Source organism: Sminthopsis crassicaudata, chromosome 1 (genome assembly GCF_048593235.1).
Source record: "Sminthopsis crassicaudata isolate SCR6 chromosome 1, ASM4859323v1, whole genome shotgun sequence".
In the NCBI taxonomy this organism is placed as follows: Eukaryota; Metazoa; Chordata; class Mammalia; order Dasyuromorphia; family Dasyuridae; genus Sminthopsis; species Sminthopsis crassicaudata.
Genome location: NC_133617.1, coordinates 741088590 through 741103964, shown reverse-complemented (window position 1 = coordinate 741103964; position 15375 = coordinate 741088590). Strand labels below are relative to the sequence as shown.

At 40.2% G+C, this 15375-nt stretch overlaps 1 protein-coding gene across 5 annotated transcripts in view; it reads left to right on the top strand.

Moving 5' to 3' along the window:
* BBS9 (Bardet-Biedl syndrome 9) overlaps positions 1-15375 on the top strand; it is a 300830-nt gene that overhangs the window by 242952 nt on the left and 42503 nt on the right. For 3 of the 5 annotated variants that reach the window (XM_074284315.1, XM_074284316.1, XM_074284317.1), the window contains 2 exons: positions 5752-5974; positions 11454-11625. In XM_074284315.1, the coding sequence (XP_074140416.1) occupies positions 5752-5974; positions 11454-11467 (237 nt within the window). In that variant the 3' untranslated portion in view covers positions 11468-11625. Of the gene's footprint in view, positions 1-5751; positions 5975-11453; positions 11626-15375 lie in introns of those variants that run through there. The other 2 variants (XM_074284314.1, XM_074284313.1) reach the window with 1 other exon arrangement.

The window sequence follows — 15375 nt, the reverse complement described above, 5'->3', positions numbered from 1 at the left end:
AGAAACTGCTTTCTCCAGAAGTTTTTTATTTATGGCTTTTTTTTCCATCTCCCTCTTGAGCCCTCCCTCTTGAACCTTAGATAGTGTTGACTATTTTCTTGCCCTCTATCTACACTGCTGCCTCTGGAATTTCAAGCTACTGCCTTCTCTCGTTTTCCTGCTTCTCTCTGATGGCTCCCCATGTTCTTGCTGGGCCCTCATGTCCTTAGCTTATCTCCTCCCTTGGAGGATCCTCAAGGTTCCATCCTGGGTAGGTCTTCTTGTTTCTCTACTCTTTCTCGGTGACTTCATGAGTTTCCATGGTTACCATTGTCATGGTTATGTGGATGACTTGAAGGTCAGTAGGTTTAGCTTTAACCTTCCTCCAAACTCCAGTCCCTCATCAGCAATTCCAGTTGGACATCAGTGAGCCTCCCAAGCTCATCATGTCTAAAACATGGCTCACTTTTCCTCTGGACGATGTCCCTTTTACTTTTGAGGACATCCTTCCCTCAGGCTCATGACCTTAATTGTTGTTCTTCATTCCTCATTCTCACTTTCTCATGTATCCATTACTTGTTCCTACTGTATCCGCCTCATCTCTCCTGTCTGTCTTTTCTCTGTCTTTGATTCCCAGAACTCCTCTGTAGCTTTACAAATTCTCAGGTCTTCCTGGCCTTGACTGGGTAGCTGGAAGCCATATTCAGCTTTTTCTACATCAGTTACTTTGGGGGAGTCATAAGCAAAGTTTGCATGACAGTCCACCAGGAAATCTTTTTCGGAGGATCTAGGTATCACCTGAACAGAAGGGATGAGCCAGGCCATGTGATTGCCATAGGAGAGAGTACGGAAGAGCTTTAGGGAAGGAAATACCTTTATACAGGAGAGAGGATATCCTGGAGCAGTCAGAGAGATGGGAAGAGAACCAGGGAAGTCCCAAACCATGAAAACCATGGGAGGGCCTTCTTAGCTGTTCTATAAGTTGATAGGCTGACTTCTGTTAGGATTCTTATAGGTTTGAACTCCTTTAAAGGTGCGAACTAAGTACATAAATACCTTGTAAGAATCCTAACAGACTTCCAATGGGAGTAATGCCCACTGAGACACTTTTTGCCAAGCCATGTGCAAGGCTGAATGGCCAAAGAATGGAAATGACTAAAGATTTCCAAGCTCTCAGACAGCTTCCCCCCCTAAATTTTTATACATTATATGACAAGCTTCTTTTCTTACAGAAATGTCCTGGAAGGATAATAGCAACAAATAGACATAGAACACTTTCAACATTACAGAGCACTTTTATAGACACTATCTCATTTAAATTTCAAAACAACCCCATGCAGGTAGGTATTATTATTACCATATTAGAGATGGAGAAACTGAGGCAAAGATACTTTTTTTTGTGTGTGTATGTGAGTTCTAATACTTTGATCAAAATTCCAATTCTTTCATTGTGGCTGCCATCTTCACATTGCTTGGATATTTAGAGAAATTGGAAAAATTGTGGGATTGGGAGTCAGGGGTTTTGAGTTTGAATCATTTCTCTTTAATCTCTGAGCTTCCCCTTCCTCCTTAGTATAATGGAGACTGGCCTACATGATCTCTAAGGTCTCATCTAATTCTAAATATTATGTGTAATGTTAATATAGAAGTAGCTAGATTGTAGATTTTTAAAAACAGAATTTTCCCCCGAAGTTATATGTCAAGAAAACTTTTAGCATTCATTTTTGTAAGATTTTAAATTCCAAATTTTTCTCTTTCTTTCTTCCTAAAATGGTAGACAGTTTAATGTAGGTTGTATATGTGCTATTATATTAAACATATTTCTATCTTAGTCACAGTTGTGAAAAAAGAAACAGATCAAAAGGAAAAAAACCCCACAAGAAAGAGTAAAGTGAAAGAAATATGCTTCGATCTGCATTCAGAGATCCCCAGTTCTTTATCTAGATGTTGACAGTATTTTCCTTCTTAAGTCTTTTGTAATTATCTGGGATCATTGTATTACTGAGAAGAGCTGAGCCATGGTTGGCCATCACACAATGTTGTTGACATGGTGTACAATGTTTTCCTGATTCAGCTAATTTCAATCTGTATAGGTTCATATAAGTCTTTCCAGGTTTTCTTGAAATCTGTTTATCATTTCTTATTGCACAATGTATCCCATTGTATTCATGTATCCCAGCTTGTTCAGCCAATCTCCCGATTGATGGGCATCCCCTCATTTTGAAGCATTTTCTGCCAGGAAAAGGAATCTCTAAATATCTTTGCAGCACATTTAGTAGGCCTAAAATTTTTTTCCCCTTTTTTTGTGATTTCTTTAGGATACAGATCTACTAATGATATTGCTGGATCAAAGGATATACATAGTGTGATTGCCCTTTGGGCGTAATTCCAAATTGCTTATCAAAATGATTGGATCAGTTTACAACTCTACCAACAATGCATTAGTATCCCAATTTTCCTATATCTTCTCAAATATTAATGACTTTCCTTTTTTATTGTTGTTGTCTTGGTCAGTCTGATAGCTGTGAAATAGTTTTAATTTGCACTAATTATTTTAATTTGCATTTCTCTAATCAAAAGTGATTTATGGTGCTATTCTATGGATAATTTTAACTACTTTATCTGGAAACTGTCTATATTCTTTGATTGCTTATCAATTGGGGAATGGCTTATATTCTTATAAATTTGACTGGCCTTTATCAGAGACATTTGCTGTAAAGATTGTTTCCCAGTTTTGGCTTTCCTTCTAATATTGATTGTATTGGCTTTTTTGATACAAACGCTTTTCAATTTAACATGCTCAAAATTATATGCATTTGGCATTTCATAATGTGTGGCGACTGCATTAGCACCCTGGCTACCTTAGAATCAGTCGGAGTCAGGAAAAGCAAAAGTCTTTATTCTTGGTCTTTAGCCGGAGAAGTGAAGGGGAGGGAAGCGACCTCACCTCTTCTTCTCCTGTCCAGAGTGAGCCAGGCTAGTCTCACTGCACTTCCCAGTCCCTCCCACAATTCTCTGTATACACCAAATGATTGGGCCAGCACAGGATAGTGGGAAGGGCCATTTTCCAAGCATATTCTTTGTCCAATCAATAATTAGCCTCAAGTGCTCTATTGTCCGACTTCAGTACATTGATTCAAGAGTTTCATCCCCCTACAATAATGCTCTCTGTCTCGTTTGACCATGAATTCCCCCTTCCCTTAGACCTGATAGGTAGACTCTTCCTTGTCCTTCTAATTTGCTTATGATGTCACCTTTGATGTCTAAATCATGTGCCTGTTTTAACCTTATTTTGGTATAGGGTGTGAGACGATGGTCTATACCCAGTATATGTCCTATTTTCCCAGCATGTTTTGTCAAATCATGAGTTCTTATCCCAGAAGCTGGCGTCTTTGGTTTTGCCAAATACTGAGTTACTGTGGCCATTGACTTATGTGTTTTGGGTACCAAATCTGTTCTGCTAATCCATCATTCTGTTCCTCATCCAGTACCAGACAGTTTTGATGATTACCGCTTTATAATATAGTTTGAGATCTGGCAGTGTCAGGCCACTTTACTCTGTATTTTTTCCAATTAATTCCTTTCGTTCTTCGAGATAAATTTTGTTATTCTCACTCTATCAAAGAGTGGGTTTTTTGGTAGTTCAGTTAGTATGGCATGAGCAATTGATATTTTTCCAGTTGTTCAGATATGACTTTACTTATCTGTAAAGTGTTCTGTTTTCATACAGTTCCTGGGTTTCTCTTGGCAGTTGTTTAAAGTTATTTTAAATGGAGTTTATCTTTTTATGTCTTGCTGTTTGTCTTTGTTGATAATATGAAGAAATTCTGATGATTTATGTGAATTTATCCTATATTCTGCCACCTTGCTAAAGTTATTAATTGCTTCAAGTGATTTTTTAGTAGATGCTCTAGAGTTCTCTTACATATACCATCATATTATCTGCAGATAGCGAAAGTTTTGTTTCCTCATTGTTTACCCTAATTCCTTTCATTTCTTTTTCTTCTAGTATTACTAAAGTTAATATTTCTAGTACAATATTGAATAATAGAATTGGTGATCATGGAAATCTTTGCTTCATCATGATTTTACTGGAAAGGCTTCCGGCTTATCCCCATTCCACATAATACTTGCTGATGGGTTTAGACAGAAATATCATTTAATCTCATTCTCCTTAGTGTTTTTAATCAGAATGGGTTCTGTATTTTATTAAAAGCTTTTTTTTTTTTTTTTAGCATTTATTGAGATAATCATGTGATTTCTATTGGTTTTGTTATTAATAGGCCTAATTATGTTGATGGTTAGAGTGTGGCTTTTTGAGGATCAAAAACACTTAAAAAATGAAGAGCTTAGTGGGTGTTCTTCAGTTTCCTTGCTCTTCCACTGCTGTGTACCCATTCTCTTGGTCAACCAAAGAAATTAAAATAATATGCATATTTTAACAGTGAGTCCAAGTCAACAATTTAGCAACATGATGGGTAAAAATAAATAGTTTTTGGGCAAGATTTTGGGGCAGAGGGTTTTTGATAGACCCACACAAACTCTCTTATGAATTTGGACCCACAAATAGTTCTTCCTTCACAGTGGAATAATGCCTTGTTTCCCAAAAGTTTGATCTCAGAATTGTAACCATTCGGTGATGACTTGCATTTGTTTTGTGACACACGGCTTCACATCATGATATTAGTAATCACTCTGTACCAACGGCACTGGATTGGAAGGAAGCTCATTAATTATGTTAAAGGAATATTCAGCTAAATCTTGTAACAGAACAGACAGAAGATTTGAGTAGATCTATACATTTTTGTACCATTATTTTGGGCCACTATTCCACCTAGCTGCTTCAAATCAGAGAAAAGAAAAATTCTTCCCTCCCACCCCAAATTCAGTGTTTTTGTCAGTGGCTCCAAAAGCAAAATGGAAGTGTATCCTCTTTACCAATATTATAAAATTAAAATACATTTTTCTCTTTTAAAAAAAGAGTCTTCCAAGAATATTTGAAATAGCACATGTTGCAGGAGACCGTCTAGTTTTAGTGTTGCTTGAGGAGGGTTTCCCTAGTCATGAGCATTCATTGAGAGGATTTTATTACACTGGGCAGCTTAGTGGATTGTATATAGAACAGGGGTGTTAAGTCAGAAACAACTGTGTTCAAATATTTAGACACTGTGATGTGATGTGATGCCCGGAAGTCACTTTTGCCCCATTCCTTCCTCTACAAAATGACCTGGAGAAGAAAATGGCAAACTTCTCCAGTATCTTTATTAAGAAAATCCCAGATGGGATGATCAAGAGTCATACATGACTGGAAGAACTAAATAGTGACAAATAATTGATGTGATTTGTTATTTTCTGTTTTTGCTCCCTGTTGTAGGCTTTTCAAGGATTATGGGAGGACCAAGTGATAAAAAAGGTCACTCGGTCCCAAATAAAATGGGGTGTTTATTTTAATGTCCCATAGTAGTTTAGAGTAAACTCTTAGTTCTCTTGCCGCCACTAGGGGTGAATGGTTATGGTAGAAAGTTTGCCATTTTCCCATGGGGCTAGAATTTGACATTCTTTGGGGGATTTCCATCAGCTGGCCATTCCTTTGGCCATGGCCCATCCAGGCCTTCTCCCACATAATTCCTCTCCCTGCCATCTCATGCATGCCTCTAGGACCTTCCTAATGCTCCCCTTCTTTTTGTTAAAGACTCTTGCAGAAATCCCCCAAATTCCCATATGTGGGAGGAACCCCACTGACATCTTTTGCAAACTGGCTCCTCTCCACAGGGCTGGGAGGAAACAGTGGACGCCGCAGTGGCTCACCTGTTGAAGACTTGCCTGTCTAAGAGCTCCAAGGAGCAGGCCCTGAACCTCACGAGCCAGCTGAACATTCCCAAGGACACGAGCCGCCTAAAGAAGCATATCAGCCTTCTCTGTGACCGCCTTGCCAAGGGTGGCCGCCTCTGCCTGAGCACTGAGGCCGCGGCCCAGCAGACCATCATCATGCCAGGTAAGGCCCCAGGGCCGTCCCCTGCGATGCCTGGCCCACCCCAGGGGCCCAGCCTGCCCGCAGCGCCCAGCCCACCCTCAGCTAGATGGAGGAGCCATGATAGTCAGGAAAATTGCTCCCACGTTTCCCTCCAGCTAGCCTAGTGGAACCACTTGAATAAATATTCTTAGGGTATTTGCTTGCTAGACATTTTTAGAACAGTGTGTCTTTTCCCCCCTGCCTTTGAATATATGATATGTTTTATTTTTCTTCTAACCAATAAAAAGTGGATTAGAGAATCAAACTATTTTAAGGTAAAGTTTTACTAAATGTGATCACAAGATACCATATTTCATGAACATAAATAGAATAATAGACCAGCTAATGGAACCCAGATGAGGCTCTTCTGCAGCTCTCCAGCTCCCAGACCTCAAATCCAGGTTGCACAGAGATGCTGAGCCCCGTGGCCCTGGGGGGGAGATGTCCTCTGGCCTTTACCCTGGTCCTAGCCTTGCTTAGCACTGTCTCTGGCCAGTAGGAGCCATTGCATTCCAGGATGTCCAAAAGTGAGGTTGGCCAAGTTCATCTGGCATGAATGCAGACCCTGGTTGGGGCCTGTTCTCACCCCCTGTGCAGCAGGGCCCTGATTTGGGGACAATCCTCTCCCCACCCCTGCCTTTGGGCTGCACAGCCCTGCTCCAACACCTGCAGCCTTCGACAGGTGCCTTCACTTTGCTGAGTCTCCATGCCCTCCCTCATCAAACAGAGGGTCTCTCTCAGTCTATGAGTCTTTGATTCTCTTTCTCCCCTCTGCTTCTTTTTTGGAACATAAATGAAAATGTAAAAGAACTGAGAAAACAGTCTGACTTACTTCCTGTGGGTATATCCTAGATGTTGGCATCTGTCCCATCCATCTTGATTTTTTTTTGTTTCTATATAACAGTATTTTAACTAAAATACATTTATTTACAAAGATAAAGAAGCAAAATACATACTTTTTTTGCGTTGCTAAAAGATTGCATGAGTTCATAATGTGTAGTTGTGAGAGCAGAATGGATTAGTCTCCTATAAAGCAAGAACTTTTTCATAATCAATTTTATTAGTTTCTGACTTTTTTCCTCTCCTTTTATCTCCCTCTCACATTGATATGAGATCTGCTTTTAAATAGCCATTAAAAGAATTGTGATCCTCACAGATTAACTATTTTAGCTTCCCTCAACTTTAGATGTCATAAATCCAAATGATTTTATCTTTGCTCCATGATGTGCCTTATAAGCATATATTGATATTCTTCTGCTCCTCAAATGAAATTTATAGTTTCAATAAAAAAGCAGAGAGCTTGAATCAAGAAATGAGAGAAAAACTGCCTTTAAAAATGTTTAGTAGCATGAAATCCCCACGTTTTAATAAAACTCACTTAAGTCTACAGGTTTTCTTTCTAGATTGTTTAGCAATCAAAACTAGCCACAAATAGCAAAACATTTAAAATAAATATTTTATAATATTTAAATAAATCTTCTCATTTTAATAAAACTCATTTAAATCAACAGATTTTCTTTCTAGATTGTTTTGCTATCAAACTAGTCACAAATAACACAATATTTAAAATATGTTAAATAACTATTTAAAATATTTAAATAAAATTTATATTTTAAATAAATATTTAAAAATTTAATTTTTAAAATATTTTTAAAAAATAAAGCAATAATCTATCAGAACTTATACAAAAGTTTGGTGCCCAAAGGTTGTCGTAGTGTCCAAGTGTCTGATGAGTGAGGCAGTTGCTTCAGGCTTTGTTATTTCTATCTATATTTTAAAATTAAATTGAAAATGGTTATTATCCAAAATCAAAAGCCAAACTATGACATAAACAGCAAAGAGGTTTCATACCTCTTTCAAAAAATTCAACACAAAAAGGAATAATTCAAAGAATAGCAGTTAATGGACAAATAGAAGAAAAAGGAGCATTCCATCAATTTAAATTGATTTATGGAATAGAAAATAACTGTCATCGTGTAAGAGATTAAAAAAACCCAATGTGGACTAAGTCAGAAAAGGTGAAAATTTTAGAAAAACAGTTGTTTGCATATGAATGTGTTTCATCAAGTATTTAAAAATAAAGAATATCATCAATTAAAGAACACTTATAGCTTAGTGAAATTAATGCTTATGACAACATTAAGCATATAATCAACAAACAAAAAGGAATCGTTAAATATGTGTGTGTGTTTATTATGAAGACGAAAGGAGCTGAAATAACAAATAGTCATAAATTTCCTTCAATTTTTTCTTGTCTGCAGTAAAAACAGCCCCTTAGGCTGCATTTATTATTTGTGCATGGCAAAAACATTAAATTCAATTACACATTTTTAAAAGATGCTGATTCCCATCATGTTTTGCTCTTAAATATATTTAAGTATTGTTGTAACAAAGTTCAGGCTGAAGTGATGAATACCAAATGAAGGAGTAGAGTTTTGTTAACCTAAAAAATAAAAGTTCATGTCCTAAATATAAACTCTCTCTATAAAGTATGAAAGGGTAAGTTATCTTAAATAACTGCTTATTTCATAGTCAGCTTGGATTGGATATTGTGCTTGATGTCGGTCTAAAACATTAAGATATCAAGGCTTTTAATTTTGTGATTCTTGATTGGAAATATATACACAGACTCATGCCAGCTTAAGTTTAAGCAAATGACAATTGCAAAACTTAAGATGAAAATATCTATGTAGGAAGATGTACAGAAGAGATGTATTCCTGAAAATTTAAATAATAAGTAAAATCATATTTTAGATGCAATAAGGGAATTTCCTACTACAGGAGAGTCATGATTAAACATTTTGAAAAGCTAAGAGTCTTGTTTGCATTATGAATTATTTATTTTGAAGGCTTAGGTTTTCTTTAAGTATGGGCAGCACATTTTATGTAATTAGTGCCCTGTTGGGTTTTTTTTTTGTTGTTGTTGTTTTTTTTAAAATCGTAATATTACACAAAGAGCTACAAAATGACTCTAGAGTATACTTAGAACTTTTGCTTTGTCTCCTTATGTGAGAATCCTTTTAAAACCTTTTTTAAAACCTTTATAAATTCTTAGGAAATAAACCAGTCACAAACCCCCAAAATTATAGTGATGTGGTTAAATTCTGGGTTGGTAGATGTTACAGTGCCACAGTAATCGTGTTTCTCACTCCCTCAATGACAATATTCATTCAATAACAATCTAAGCTAGAATCAGATAACAAATGATTAAGTAGAAGACTGGAGCATCATAATTATTTTAAGTGACCTGATCTCAGTTTTCCTGTATCACATCCCTCAATCTTTCTCCCCAAACATGTCAAGCCTAAATTCCCTTTTGATACTGGTTTTTTTTTTCTTTTATCTTAAACCCTCTCCTTTCCATTACCCTGATTCTCCTCTCTCACATTCAGAATGGGGCCATGTTTTCTACTGGGCTATTTGGGGTCTTGTTCCCATCTCCCAGCGCATCTTAGTGGTTTCTCCCTCCCCAGACCCCATGTCCAGTTCAAATCTGGCCTTAGACACTTATCATTGGGTGACCTTGAATAAGTTGTACATTTTCCTCAACTATAAAATGGGGATAATAACAGCACCTCCAAGATCAAACCAGATTGTCCAGGCCCAGGAGGTGTTACACAAATGCATATTGCATTCTCCCTTCCCTTGACTCAGGCTATTGTTCTGCTGTCCCAATTAGGCTCACACAAATCCTAAACCTCCTGGCCTGGCATTCCCTCCCCCCCCCTACTGCTCTCCAATCCCAATCCTGGGACTTCTTTATTCAAACCGGCTCACAAGTCACATACAGGAATTCTGTTTCAATTAAGTGTTTATTGAAAACTGCCGATGTTTTCACTACCATTGCGTATGCTTTCAATAATACTTCATCTTTATATTGTAAAAAGTTTATCAGTTTGCTTTTTATGCAAATGTTTTTTTTTAATTTTTTATTATTTTTTATGCAAATGTTGATACAAATGTAAGTTTAAATAATTCCTGTGCTTTTCCAGACTACAAGTGAAAAACAAGGGATTGGATCTAAAAACTCAACATTCTGTGAATGGTGCAATTCTAATGTTTTAAAAGTAAATTTTACATACGAGAAATAATTTTCAAATGAAACCAAACTTACTCTAAGATCTTTCTGCTAGTATTTTCAAAACAAAAGGTTAAGAGATATTGGCAAGAGATAGAGAGCCATCAGTTTTTGGCATGAATGTGAGATGTCCCAGTGACTTCTTCAATTACACTTTTCGTATAAATGACCAAGATTTCAGATATATTTTAAGGCAAAAATTCACCAACAATTAACAACAGACCAATCAAGAAAGATTATTATGTTAAGTAATTTCCTAAAATTAAAAGGAACCATAAACCGTGAATAGGAAAATCAGTTCTTACCCAGTGTTTTTTTAAAGTGACAAATATTTAAAATTCTTTTTATCTTCTTCCAATCACTGCATTCTGATGAAACAGGTAGTCTTTCCACGTCTTTTTCTTTAATGAAGATGGCATTGATCTCCATTTTATTACTATAGAACTCCTTTTCCTTCTTTAAACATGCAGTTCATATATTTTGCCCTTTTATTGCCACAGGTGACCGATTCTGGTCCAATCCATCCACAGCAAACATTATGGAGCCAGAGCTATTTAGATGTTCCCATGGTTTCACAAGAAATCGTACACTGACGTACTAGCAGTCATTAAAATATACCATGGTCCACATGGGACGTCTTTGCTATGGGAATATGGTGGATGGATGTTGTTGCTAGGAGCAGACCTTTTCTGGTGGGTGGGTGGTTCACGGTCTCTAAAAAGGAAGCCAGGCCCTCGTGACCAGGGGATGCACCATCTCCCAACCAGGTTGTGTGCCTTCTGTTAGAGAGGTGTTAGGAGCTCTTCCCTGGTGTTCTCTGAGGTGGGAGAGGATTGCCCAAATCATCACAGTCCCAGCACTCATGCCCAGCAGTGCCCACAGTCAGTGCTGACCAGGCTCTAGCGTGAGGCATTTGCTCATGTCCCCGGCACAGAGCTGTCTACCTCATGACGAGAGGGACCCTCATTATAGCTATAGAGGCTCCATGTTTCCTCAGACTTACAGGGGGTATCCTTCCACAGGTGGGCCACCGCCTGCCCTTGGTCCCTGTTCCCACTGGGCGCTGGGTGGACTGGGAAGCTGGCCTTAGGGAGCATGCGTGCAGATGCCAGGCCTGGCCGCCGCCACTAATGCTACAGCCCCATCCTGTTGGTTGGTAGCAGGCGGCAAAGGGAGTGGTTTCTTTGCCAGATCGATGTGTGTAACTGAGAATTCTGCAAATGGGCTTTCTGCAGTGGCCAGGTGCCCGGGCTAGCCCATGAAAGTAAAGTTCATTCATTCATTCCTTAAGTTAAGTACTCCATCCTTGCCAAGAAAAACAGTAGAGAGCAAGACTTTGGCAGTTTTGAGGCAGGGACTAAATATATGATTTCTTTGGTACAGGGAACTCCAGATGAGGAAACTCCTTTTACCAATGAGGATCAGCATCTAGAGAAAACACTGAGAGGCTAAGGGACTTGCCCAGGACCACACAGCCAGTCTGGGTCAGAGGCAGGACCTGACCCCGGGCTTCCTGAGCAGTTCAATAAATAGAAGAGCACCAACGCTGAAGGAATAAGCAGTTTGTTATTATGAATACTTGGCTCCAGAGCATGGGGAGGAGGGGGGTTATATACAGACCGTATGCCCCCCAAAGCTGCTTGGGGTGTGCAGTCAGCCTGGAAAAGGTCCGCCCCAAAGCCTTCGGATAACCACCCAGCTCTTCACCTAGATCCCTAAAGGTATATTTCTCAGTCCTCCCTGAAGGGCTTCTTAGGAAAAGAACATCTTAATCCATGGGGCTGCTAAGGTCACGGAGGCCTGGAGAAAGGTTTGACTGAAGCCCCAGCTGGTAGGATCTCAGAGCCTGGTATTCAGAACACAGTTTATGGGATGGTTTTTAGGAGGGGCGAATGGAAGCAGTGGCAAGGAGGGTAAAGAGCCTCCTCCTGGTCAGCCCAGCCAAGGGGCAATGCAATGTGGGGCCCTTCAGGAAGGCGTCTTTCCCACTGAACTCAAGCCCTGGCCTGGAAGGTGGAGAGGAACAGTGAAACAGAGCTCAGGATCATCATGGGGAGCAGACAGGATGCTTACTGCCCTCTCTTCCCTTACTCTCACCACAGACTGTGGTCTTTTGTTCTTTTGTCTGGGTGATCCGAGCAGGGAGAGTGTTCAGGAAGCAGAGGAGAGAATGCCACTAGGAAGTTCACTTAATTAGGAAGATGGAAGGTCCTTCTAATACAGTAATGAGTCCTTTGTTCATTTAGTCCAGTGCTTTCATTTGATGTATCCCTTTTGTGGCTTTCTATACCTTAAGAAGGCTTAAACCCAGGCATTTGACTCCATTTTTAGATCACTTGAACACATTCTTTCATTATGTCCCTTCCTTTATAGTTCCTTGTGATAGGAAGAGGAAAGTAGTGTATCCCTAACATATATATCATTATAAATATATGTGTGTGTGTGTGTGTGTGTGTGTGTGTGTGTGTGTGTGTGTGTGTATATATATATATATATATATATATATATATATATATATATATATATATATATAGAGAGAGAGAGAGAGAGAGAGAGAGAGAGAGAGAGAGAGAGAGAGAGAGAGAGAGAGAGAGAGAGGGAGAGAGGGAGAGAGGGAGAGAGGGAGAGAGGGAGAGAGGGAGAGAGGGAGAGAGGGAGAGAGGGAGAGAGGAGAAGGAGAAGAGTTTAGATGCGTAAAGTGTAAATGCCTGGGGGAAAATTCCCCTAGGCACTCAGAAGGCGAGTTTTCCAGTAGGCAGCTGTCCCAGGTTCAAGATACTCTGAAGATCCATATCCCCTAAAACCATAGCCTCTCAGCCCTTGTCAATGGGTTTGCCTTTAATAATCAGCTAAAGGACAAAGGTCAAAGAGAAGGCGTATAATGAAATGGGCTTTCCTTGGGCTTTCTGCTGTGGTCAGGTGCCCGGGCTAGCCCATGAAAGTGAAGTTCATTCATTCATTCCTTAGGTTAAGTACTCCATCGTAGCATGGAAAGAAAAGGAGCCACAGAATATCTACCCATGGATCTGGGTTTTGCTTTCCCACAGACACCCCTAGCATCCATGTGAGGAGTGGATTTGCATTCAGAACATACGTGGAGTGCATAGACAGAACATGTACTTAGAAGGCCATACACAAACGCCCAGGACATGGGGCAGCTCTCCCCTCTCCTGCGTGACTGGTGATATCTTCCCTTCATGTCTGCTGTAGATATTTGGCCTGATCCTGTTGGGTTGCACATGTAGTTCCTGCTGAATGCTGCCCAAGCTGTGTTCTCTAGCTTTTAACTCATCTAGAACTTTAGGTTCTAGGAGATAGGGTGCTACTGGGTATAAGATCTTTCCATGGGACTTTTAGAACAAACAGAAGTCTTCGTTCCAAGATCCTCAAGAAACCTCTCGTCTTGTTGGGAGCATCTTAAACTATGATCATGACCCCGTTTGGGATTGTGTAACTGAGTGTGGGGGGTCACAAAAGTATGATTTCTTGTCAGTACAAGTTGGGTTTGTATGCCTGTTTTATGTACCTGTACATCCAGCGTCACATAAAAACTTCTTGGGCGAAAAGAGGTTGAGGAGAAGAAGCCCTGCTCTAGAGTCTTGCTTGGCTGCATGGTCTCCCATCTCCTCTGCAGGTGTGAGGGCCCTGGATTGGTCCGCTATTCCAGGGGCTAAATCCCTCCATCTAAGCCAATGATCCTTAAACTTTTTAATTAGGGGCCAGTTCACTGTCCCTCAGATTGTGGGAGGCCGGACTATAGTAAAAACAAAACCTCACACTCTGTCTCCGTCCCTCAGCCCATTTGCCATAACCCGGCGGGCCCCATAAACGTCCTCAGTGGTCTGCATGTGGCCCGCAGGCCGTAGTCTGAGAACCCCTGATCCAAGCCCTTCCCTAGCACACACCGATAACTCCCCCAAACTCCAGGATTCTTGGACTTTCAGGTGCTTCTCAGAAGTGGGAGCAGGGAGGGTTAAATGGTTTTCCCATATCCCCCCATGGAACTTGGGAAGTGGCCATCTGACATCTGGGTCACAGATGGCCCTTCCCACCAGGCTCAGTTGGTGTCAGTGGTACAAATCTGTGGCTTTGTGGAAAACAGGGTTAGTTAGAGAACCCGGCCGAGATGCTCAGTCACTCCAGCTTCTCGGGGACTCAGTTTCCTTCTGTGTCCCATGAAGGAGGTAAACTGGACGACCGAGTGCCTTTAAGCTCCTGGACTCCTCCATATATTTAGAGGCAGATTGGCTTCATGTGTGAACTATTACCATTCTTTCTTTTCTGACTTAAATTAGGCCAACTGGGGCAAAGGAACAACGTTTTTATGGAGCATGTCTTGACTATAACCATATGAGGCTGATTTTATGCTGGGGTTAATGTTGGTGCTGCTGGGATGGGCCCTGGCCGGAACATCAGCTCTTCCAAATGCCATGAGTTCTTTCTCCCAGTCACCCGGGCAATGGGTCATACGCTGGGCCATTTATTTAAACAACATTTTACTCACAAACCTCAAGTGAAAATGGTACGTGAGAAACCTTGTGTTACAACTCATAAAAGATAGAATGTTTTCGAGTGGGAAAGCGCCTCAGAGGCCATTGAATCCAACCCACTGATGTTGCACATGGGGAAACCGAGGCCCAACCAGAGGAAGCGACTTTAGAGCTTGTATCGAAGGCTTTGAGAATGTGTGATTTTATCGGGTGACCTATTAAATTTAGGTAGATGCCTCAGAGCAAAATGGCTCTAGGCCTATTATTTCAGCCTTTGGGATTTTTGTCCTCAGGTTTACTTTTGTGAAAAATCATACTCTGATCTCTAGATATCGACACTGTTTGAAAACGGGGCCCTGGTTTTCGGCCGCCCTTCTCAGCCCTCCCCTTTTTGAAGTTTGTGGAGCCTGTCAAGGTCTCTGGGATGGATTGCTGCAGCTTCTTTCAGTCGAATTCTTCAGATTTCTGAGCAACCCAAGGAACTTTTCCCTTATCTCTGGCCTCAGCTCCAGCTTTTGTGTACATGGCTTCCTGCTGGGGAATATGGTTTCCAATAAGCCAGTTTCCAGTGGTTGTCTCAACACATTCCTTTTCCCCTCGTTTCAATTCTGTGTTCTGCTCTTCAGATTTATGGACCCATAGAACCTTCCAGTGTCAATGGTTGCTACAATAATGGCCCTAATTATCTAATATCTCCAACACACACATTCAAAATGTACTGTGTCTGTGGGCTTAGCCCATGAAATATGGAGACATATTAATATTGTGCTCATGAAAAATGCATGGCTTTTATTCCCTTCTTAAGATCCTTCTGG